This window comes from Pinus tabuliformis, chromosome Q, assembly GCF_031772625.1.
Source record: "Pinus tabuliformis cultivar Carrire ecotype Pingquan chromosome Q, CPIR1, whole genome shotgun sequence".
NCBI lineage: Eukaryota > Viridiplantae > Streptophyta > Pinopsida > Pinales > Pinaceae > Pinus > Pinus tabuliformis.
In genome coordinates this window covers 908,254,301-908,264,434 of record NC_142296.1, presented here as the reverse complement: position 1 = coordinate 908,264,434, position 10,134 = coordinate 908,254,301, and the positions used below count along the sequence as shown (strand labels likewise).

Sequence of the window (10,134 nt, the reverse complement as noted above, 5' to 3'; positions counted from 1 at the left end):
AACAACTTGGACCTTCCACGTTGCTTAAGGAACTACTATAGAAGCCGCAGAGGAAATATCCCATAGATAACCCGACAACACGACATTGACACCAAATATCATCAATTTGACCCCAACAATTGTAGGAAATTGAGGAAGTTTCAAAGATTTCCAAATTAAAACAATGCATTATCATTAAATGTGGGTGACACTATCCCTCTCTTTAATGTTTGGGGTGACAACGGAATAACAAATCCGCTCAGTAACCTAACACACATCTCAACACCCCATCAAATTTTTATTTATTTTTATATAATTTATTATTATATTTAAATTTTTAATCCCCTATCCTTATCACTAATGTAAGTAATTCATAAGAGAGTATCAATAATCATATTAATCCATAAGAGATAAGATATCCCTGCAAGAACTTAAGATTACCGCCTCGCTTGCCCGGATGGTCACATAAAGAGTGGCCCTGTCCCCACAAACCAAAAAACTCCTCAAAAACAACATAATTTCCCCACCCCACACTAACGTCTTTCAAGGGAAATGGCAAAAGTTGAAAAGCTACTTAAGGCGGTGCAAATATTTTGAAATAAAGAGAAGAGTATCCCCACCTTCGAATGCCTATAATACTAGATCAGTGAGTGCTGCGATCCGATGTAGTGTAGGGTTTAGTGGTTCTGCATGAGGGTTCAGGAAGATTCAAGGGGTTTATCTCGGGATTTAAGCCTCCGACCGGATCAGTAGAGAGACTGTAAAATTGAGGTGCAATGGCTGTGTCTTCTTCACCTTCGACAGATTTCTCTTTCGAAGCCCAAGAATTAAGTTCGCTGTTATTGAATGCTTCCTCATCATCGTCTGATATTTTGAATTCATGCCGGGTCGTGGAATCCTTCATCGATAGGCACAGCTGGGATCAGACCAGGCATTTTTACATAACATGCTTCCCCGTTCTGCTCCGCAAGATCTTCGGCTTCGAGGAGGTCTTACAGCCGTCCGGCATTGGCGGATGGATCGCGCAGACCTCTGAGCATTCCGCGAATGCGGTCGTAAATCTTCTCTCGCCGTCTGGAGCTTTGTTTTCGTCAATCTTTTCCGCAGACGAGGAAAATGTGGTTCGCTATGTGTTTCCATCCGAGTGCCTTCCGGCGTGGATTCGTCACATGCTTCAGTCGGAGAGGGGTTTGTATATCTTATCTGAAGTCTGCCCTGCTTTATTTAAAGACCGATTGAAGGAGGACGACCATGGAGGAGGATTTCAGGTGCAGTTGAATGCATTTGAGTATTTTATGTTTTGGTTTGCTTATTACGCTGTATGCAAAGATAATGATATTATGCATCGTTCGGATTCGGATGAAATGAAATTGGGGTTTAAGAAGGCTTCCCGGTCTCGTTTCGAGAAATGGCCATCTTCTCTGCATAGTTTGCACGGTAGCCATGACAATGGAAGGCCTGTGAAGTTCAATTCTAGCCCTTATTTGCATCTTCTGAATTTGTATCTACACAAATTTGTTCCTATATCTAATTTTTGTGCTCCCAGTGTGTCTGTACATCATTTTTTCGAGGAGAATCCATCGATATTTTCTCGTGCCGAGTTTGTTGTTCATACCTTTGTACAGTTTTGGTTAGTGAATGACGATTTTTCGCCCTTACCTTCACGGGTTTGCCAGTCTTTTGGTATTTTGTTACCTGTTAATAATCGATATCATAGGTATGGTCTCCCCAGTGTAGAAATCACAGAGGCTGTGAAAATACTGGTCAATTATGTAAGCAGTACTTTGTGTTGTCCTCAAGAAGAGTTGAATTCTGGATGGAGAGCTGCATCACAAATGGATACCTTGAGATTGAGGTCATTTTCCTTGCCACGGAGTAGTTTGGTTGTGCCTGCTACATGGTCCCTTCTGTTACAGAGGCCTTTGTACAGGTTTATATTACGAGCTTTCAGTTATTGGCCAGTAGGTGCTTGTCTGAAGAAGGCTACACACATTATTGATCTATGGTTGGATTATTTACAGCCTTGGAATATTGGTGAAGAAGGCGAAATGATGCCCGCTCTCGAAGAGGATCATTATTTGGAGGCAGAGAATAAGATGCTTAGGGATAGGGATCAACGATTGTCTCCACTTTCAGGTAGCTTGCTTCAAAAGCAAAAGACTGGTACTGATTCTGTGTGATCATTAGTAAAAAGAAGCACGAAAGAAAGTTGTTATGGATATAATGATCATTGGCAAAACTATGTTCTGGCTAATTATCCTTTTTATAGCTCTCTTGTTGTTCAGTTTCTTGTATTTGCCCACAAGTTCGTGCACATCAATACCAAGGCAGTTCTTCAGATGACTCACAAGGTGCATTGCTCTTTCCTTTATTCTATTATGTCTTATTGATAATAGCAAGGAATAGATGAATAAACTTTGACACTTCAAGCAAGACCCCATGTTTATTTAAAGCAAGATCCAATGGTGGATTAAAGGTACTTATTTCAAGGTAGGATCAACAATTAGGATTATTATACCTAGGTTTTGTATCTAGAAAATTCAGACATGAGGAATTTACTTTTGGAAGTGTGAAAATCAATTAGTTGGAACTTCCTCTTGCATGGGAATAATCACATAGCAGGAAAGGAGAAAAAGTGTTGTCCAGATCCGAATGTAGATTGCTGCCTTTTAAATATTGAATTTGCCTTGCTGTCAGTGCTATATTAACAGAAAAATTCAACATTAACAACAAATGATCCATTCCTGATAGATTAAGTTATGAGCAGTCTTCATGCATGTAAATGTAGGCTTGAATTTGATATAATTGTTTATTAGTTTAACAAACAAAAAATGTCCTTGGTTTATTTTATAGGCGTTTAAACTATCTTTCTTATTTTGCACTCAAATGCTTTGTATGTGAAAATTACGTCGTGTTATTGAAACTTAATTTGGTTGTTAATTCAACAAACAAATAATTGTCTGTGGTTTAAATTAGAGACATTTAGATTAGCGTCTATTTTTTGGATCTCAAATGCTTTGTGTCTGAAAAATACCTATCCAACTTATTATTTTATGTTGACAAATTCATTGTAGTTTAAATAGTTGTAGACAAGATTTCCAATCAAATAGCTAAGCACACCATCTATTTACAGTCTTTTGTGGAGGGTCATTTCCATAAATTATCATGTCTATTGCTCGAGAAACAATGGGTAAATTCAGCCTGATGTCATTGCACTGAAGTTACTTCTATTTGATAATTCAGCGAGCAATTTATATGCTTCATGTTTTGGACGAGTTCTGCAAAGAAGGATTGAGTTTTGCATTTTACATCTGATAGGTACTTCGCTAACTTTGTATAATGGGCATAGATATTGAATGGATATGGACAAACTTGTGATCCCAACCCAAACCTGGTTTGACTATGCAATTTTGAAGAAAATGTTTTTTGGTATATTCTTATGCACTGTCAAGGGTTCTCAACACAAATTGGGAGTGATCATGTTTGCTGTCTTTATAGTATAATTGGGCTAGGAGGCTCATTTTACAGCCCAGTGTGAACGTGATGTGTAAGTATGTCCGTGCTCAACTTGGACTCTAGAGTTGACATGTGTCCCTCTTAAAATAAAAATAAAATATTCTCTAAATAGAAAAGTAATGTTGGCTATAATAAAAAAGAAAAAAAGAATATGCTATACATGTTTAATTAGTTATCCATTTGACCTATAATATAATTTCATGTAAAGTAATTAGAAGTAAAAAAAATTATGCGAGTAAGATGTTTAAACCTTATACTTTTCAAAAAATAAGTTAACACTTTATATAAATAAATTACTTGAAGATCTATATTAATAACTTGTGTGAATATCAACTTATGTGAATCCGTGCTTAAGATGGATCCATGCTGGTAAATCATAATGCTTTTCTGACCAAAAAATGTCCTGAATGTGTGTAGTAAGACTTGAAGATCTATATCAATAACTTATGTGAATATCAACTTATGTGAATCCGTGCTTAAGATGGATCCATGCTGGTAAATCATAATGATTTTCTGACCAAAAAATGTCCTGAATGTGTGTAGTAAGTCTGTTGCTTTCAAAGAAAATTGAAGTCCTAAGTTTCTCAAATCTTTCCCTATAACTGTCTGGATAATGTTGATATGCCAATAGTCGGCATTCGTAATCCATTCTCAAGTCACATAAGAAGTGAGTGCAACTCAATGTTACTTAGGTGGATCATGGTTGGGTGGGCAGTGGTCTTGCCTGAAACCTTGCGTTTCCTGCCAAGTTTGATGATTGTTTTTTAATGTCTTATTGAATATGTTCCTGGATTTCAATATTTCACTGTTTTAGCTTGATCTTCTAACAAGTTCACTTCTTTGATAACGGTAGCAGTTGGTGGTTATTATTTCTAATTTGTTTCTTTTATCCAGATAGAAACAATACTTGAAATCCAATTTACATTCGTGCATTTTCGTTGTATATTCATGATCACTTTAATTTTCAACAGGTTTGGTATTTGGCTGAGATTTATGTCAGTTTATACTGGAGTTCATAGTACATGTATAATTTTGTTTGTTAATGTATTTTCTGACAAGTATATCAAATGGGATTCAAAAGGGTGGACTGTGGTTATTCACAGTTGAATTTCCATGCGTATTTCATTGTATCATTAGAACTGAGATATGTAATGGCAATAACATCTTTTTCTGAACGTGTCCTTTGCAGTGTTACCTCTATTCTTTGCTTTTCCAGAAAACCGGTTTTATAATTTGTTAAAGTCTGTTGTATTCTAATGTAATATTTTGTTTTCATCTGTAGGTATTAAGTGTTTTGGTATCTTCAAAAGAGCTACTGTGTCTTATTCGAAGCATAGATTCGACATACAATGATGTGAAGTCGGGAAGTGCGCCATGCTGTTTTGACAGTTTGGATAAGGTTGTGCCTGCCATCCGAGAGCAGCTACAGGTCTTCCCTCTATGACCTATACAGTGTTCTGACGTAGGCTACCTTATCCAATGCACCATTTTTAAAAAGGTTTTGTTTGGAAAATGCCTCATTATATTAAGATGTTTCTTTGTGACTACTACAGGACTGGGAGGGTGATTTATCAAATTTTGAGAAAGGCAGTGAAATTACTCACTCTCCTTCGCAAAAAGAAACACCGATGTTGCAACTTTTCAGCACCAGTGATAGTGGAGGCCATCAAATGCTAAAGGTAAGTTTTGTGAATAGTTTCTCTTTATCTCTTTCTTTTTGCAAGACTCATTTGGTTGATGGATAGGTTTATAATTTATTCTGCCCGTACATCAAAATTGGAACCTTACAAAGATAATTCCTTACAAACATTAATTCAACAAAATTTTTATTTATGCCATTATAAGGAGGTAACTGCATCAGTAATTGTTTATATTAATTTTCCCAGAGAAAGATGTTCCCTTAACTTGCCCACATATTAACTGTTCCAAGTGAGGAAGTTGGTACATTGTCAGAGTGATGGAATCCCCCTTTCTCCCTCCTTTCCCTGTATTTTTTTTTTTTGGGTGAGGAATGGAATTGACTTCTAGTTGAAATACCAGCTGGTAACTGGACATAACTACTTGGGAATAGATCCTGTAACCTCCCTGGGTATTATGCCTTCTGTAGAAAGGGTTGGGCAAACTGAGCTATACTATTGTGCTAAGTGTTCATTACATATGTACAAACATGAAATCAATCACTATCTTTATTGGGATTTTCTATAACTAAAATGGAAATGAATTCTATAAATCTTCCATACAAAAGGTTAGAATGACTTTAAAGCTCAGGTAGCTGGACATTATTTTATTCAAGAGGAGAGCTGTGTTGGAGTAGATTATTCCTCAATTTTTTGACCACACTGCAGAGCTCATCTTCAGGGTATAATTGAAGTTTGATTAAATTTGGGCTTGATAAGAACATACTTTTAAAAAATTGATTTCTGATTAATCTTAGCTGGATAATAACCTAGTTGTGATTTAATTTTGCTAGTTGGAAAATAATCTGCCATGGTCTGGATCTTCAACTTGTCCTGACGATGAACCACACTTGTTGGTTTGGAACGCGTCGACAAATGATTTATGATGTGATTTATGCCGAAAAATCTTCTCAATAATTGAGTTTCTAAACTTTATAGATGATTTTTATTTTTTATTTTTGGGAGGGGGTGGGGAGGTAATTTAAAGGCCTTTTATTAACTGTTGATGATCACATATGATCCAACCTTCTGTATGCCTCTGGTCTGCCACTAGGGAAACCGGACCATTGGCAATACAGGAGGTCTGCTGTCCAAAAATATACATTTTAAAAAAATATACTGAGTTCTAAAAAAGCCTACAGTGCCTTGGCTTAACAGCCACAAAATATAACACATAATCCTACTATAATAGTAAAGATAGAAAACATAAATTTTCATGAGGAGACTAGGAGGTGGAAACCTCCACATCTATGGGTGCTTGATCACCTGGACTGTCTAGATGAGTTGGGCCTTTGCCATGCAGTAAGACTGCTTTTATCCTTGTCAAATGCTTGTCCATGGCTTTAAATTCCAACTGCATCATGTTCATCATCATCAGAATTTTGTTTTTAGTGTCATTTTTGGAAAGGAGTACCCTTCCCTGCAGCTGTCTAGTTGTAATGGGACTGGTACATCTACTCTTGATAGATGACCTTTCAGCAATGAAGCAGTGATACCTCTCAAATTTCCATTGCCATTTTCCCACCCTCAAATGCTAGTTCCAACTCACACGGCAATTGATGAGCTTTCGGGGTTATGTATGCCCTGAGGAGGCCCTGCTGCAGATAGAATCCACCTCAGAAGTGCGTGCCCCAGCCAACTGAGGAGTAAGGACTTGACGAGAGGAAGAAAATAAAGAGACCTGAGTAGGAGCTGATCCCAAGAGGAGGGTAGCCCAAGATGGTCTGGTCCCTCTCTCACACCACACCTCGACAAAGCCTCACACCACCATAAACAAAACCAGAAAAACCATAAAGCAGCAAGGAATAACAGAGGATGCCCTGGATTCAGCATAATCAGATAGAAATTTCCATTCATGAATAACATTTACCATCATGAAACAACACAATGTGCCTTTGCAAAGCTTCCCAAATCTGAACTGAGACCTTGCAAAGATTGCTTTTCTCATGCGAGGAGTTTGGTGGAGAGTAAAAGCATCATCTGAGATAATGAAGGGACGTACAACTGTGTACACATTCTCATGAAGTGGTGTGGTGGGCACATCTACCTTGCTGGGGTTAGATGAAGTTAATTTGATGTAAAGCATCAAAGAGGAAACATGACATCAATGACTAGTTAAATGTGTTGTTTAGAAATTAGACAAGGTTAGAGAAGGTTATATTGAAATTTCACATTGGGTTGGCCTATACTTCTACCCCTTTTTTGGTTTCTTCTCTTTTTTCAGCTTTTATTTGTTTACGCAGAGGAGAATTTGCATGTTTGCAAAATGATGCTTTCAGAAACATCTTCATCCATCTGACAAATCTATAATTTCTCCATAAGTATACAAAAATGGTGAGGAGTGCAGAGTTCCTAAACTACTGGTCTGTCTGATCTTCTGCTGTTAAAACTTAAAGTTAGCTCTAAGAGTCTAAACAAAACAATTTGATAGTTAATTTTGTATGAATTGAAACTTCTGTGTCTACCTTAGATAAAATTTTACTTTGAAGCACATCGTTGTAGATTATACAACCTTTAGGCATACATATTTTCTTGATTATCTCTTCTATTTTTTGCCTCACACCAGATACTTCTAATTGATTTATTCCAAAGTGTGTTTCCATCAATAGTATCAATAGATTTTCGTATAGGGGACCTTGCTAAAAAGATCTTGCATTCTGTCCCTCGTACCTTATTTAAGAAATGCCACCCATTTCCAATGGAGTAGAGGCCACTTGTTTTCATTTTTATCTCTCCAAAGGATGTTTCTAATGATGCTCTCTAGATATTGTATAATTGTAGCAGGGGCCATTAGAATGTTGCTTTGATAGAGGGATATCTGATAGGATTGGCCAGTGTCCAGTCTCTTGCCGTATGTTTCAAACTTGACAGGTAAATAGGATAGGCCAATGGGATTGCTAACTTCATCAGTGTTGATGAGGTAGGGATGTAAAGATTGCCCTATCTCTTCTATTTAAGAAAAGCCCCATCTCTTGTCCGTCATGCCCATGGGGGAAGTTCAGTTTAGGTTTCAGCTTATTGTATAATACCAGTGTCCAGTCACTTGCCTTATGCTTCAAACTTGACAGATAAATAGGATGGGCCAATGGGATTGCTAACTTCGTCAGTGTTGATATAAGGTAGAGGCGTGAAGGTTGCCCCTGATAGAGGATATTACAAGTAGAGGAAGGTTCTCAACATGGCATTACTAAGTGATTGCATCCATCTAGAATTTGAAGAATTATATATTTTTGCTTGTCTCTGCATTAGATATGTCTACTAAATGCTTCCAGTTAATGGGGCATTGATTTGAGCATTCAATATATTTTTATTCTTTATCAAAGTATTCTTTTGTTGTATTTGTATTTTTCAATTTATGCCTTACGACGTTTCCTTTGCAACATCTGGTGCAAATGCTAGTATATCTTACCTCATTTTATGGTTAACATTGTATAACAAAAACATGCGTTGTGTTATGTAATTAATACTAACATGTAATATTGATTTTTTTTTGTCAGAATGCTATAGGTAATGATTGCCAAGACGATGATCCAAATTATGTTCAACATATATCAGGAGATGATGAGGATGAGGATGAGGATGATGGTGGTGAAGGAGGAGATGATGATGATAGTTGCGGTGTTGGTGATGATGTGGATCAGAGTAATGAGGATGGTCAAGATGATCATGAGGATGATCTTGGTGGTGGTAGCTAGGCATGCACATGCATTGTTTTTTATGAAGAAATTATTGTGTAGAATGACATTGTTATGTTTAGATGGGTGTTGTGAATTTACCCTATATCAATGAGACATTTTGATTTTGTAATCATACGATGAGTTTGATTTATGTATGTTGTTAATTTATCGTAGAATAACGATATTCATGAAATATTTTGATTTGTTAATCATATTTGAATTTTACTTGTTTTGATTAAAAATAATACTGATTTTATTAGTATTATGTTGCTATTTTATACATGTTTTGAAAATTGTTAATGACACATTGTTATTTTTTTGGATGGATGTTGTCAATTTCTCTTAAATTTCTTTACAAATGATTTTGAATTGTGATATCTGCTTTAATGATATTTAGAAACTATCATATATTTCACTATGAATCTATAAAGGGGGTCATATATGTAAAGAAAAATATACTCTATATAAGAAGTCAAATGCGGATGTAACCATGGATGCAAAATTGAAAGTAAAATTGGATGTTAAACTAGGAATTAATACAAAATGCAAACAATTGACATACAAAGTGTTTTAAATTAGAAGTGAAAAATTGTGCAATAGTTGACACAAAGAAGGGAACAAAACATGGCATACAAAAGGATATCAAATTGGGCAATAACAAGGACACATAAATGGGCACCAAATTAGATGCAAAAAAAGACAACAACTAGATGTAAAATAAGATGCAAAGTTGAGCGTTAAAAAGAAGCAAAAAACGTTACAAATTAATATGCCAAATGATGATGCAAATAATGGTGTAAATTTGGGATGCAAACTTGGGTGCAAAAAAGGAAAAAAAAAAGATGTAAGAAAGACATAAAACAAGATGCAAAATGGGGCTGAAAAAAGGTGAAACCAAGGATGCCATATTGGATGTAAAAAATGATTCCTAATCACATGCAAATTTAGGCTCGAACTCAGACACAAAATTATATGCAAATGTGGACACAAAATGAGGCAAAAAAAGATGCAAATTTGGATGGTGAAAACAATGTAAAACTAGACACCAAAAAAATGCAAAATTGGATGAAAAAGTCGGTGTAAATAATGGTGCAACATTGGACACAAGTAGACACAAAAAATGGTGCAAAAAGGGGCATAAAATAGCTTAAAATTGGATGCAAAACTTGGTGCAAAAAAAAATACAAAAGTAGACGTAAAAAATGGCTCTAAATTGAATGTACCATTAGACACAAAATAAGATGCAAAGGTGGACACAACACATGACTCAACATAAGATGCAAATA

At 36.1% G+C, this 10,134-nt stretch overlaps 2 protein-coding genes across 2 annotated transcripts; both read left to right on the top strand.

The window, feature by feature from the left end:
* Positions 1 to 755: 755 nt before the first annotated feature.
* LOC149222419 (uncharacterized) lies at positions 756 to 2,159 on the top strand. The gene has a single exon (XM_089387593.1). It carries the CDS (start codon positions 756 to 758, stop codon positions 2,157 to 2,159), a length of 1,404 nt encoding a protein of 467 aa, XP_089243719.1.
* LOC149222418 (uncharacterized) lies at positions 1,583 to 9,021 on the top strand. Its single transcript, XM_089383102.1, has 4 exons — positions 1,583 to 2,330; positions 4,778 to 4,924; positions 5,049 to 5,174; positions 8,669 to 9,021. The coding sequence occupies exons 1-4, from the start codon at positions 2,319 to 2,321 to the stop codon at positions 8,864 to 8,866; spliced, it is 483 nt and encodes a 160-aa protein (XP_089239228.1). The 5' UTR covers positions 1,583 to 2,318; the 3' UTR covers positions 8,867 to 9,021.
* Positions 9,022 to 10,134: the final 1,113 nt, after the last annotated feature.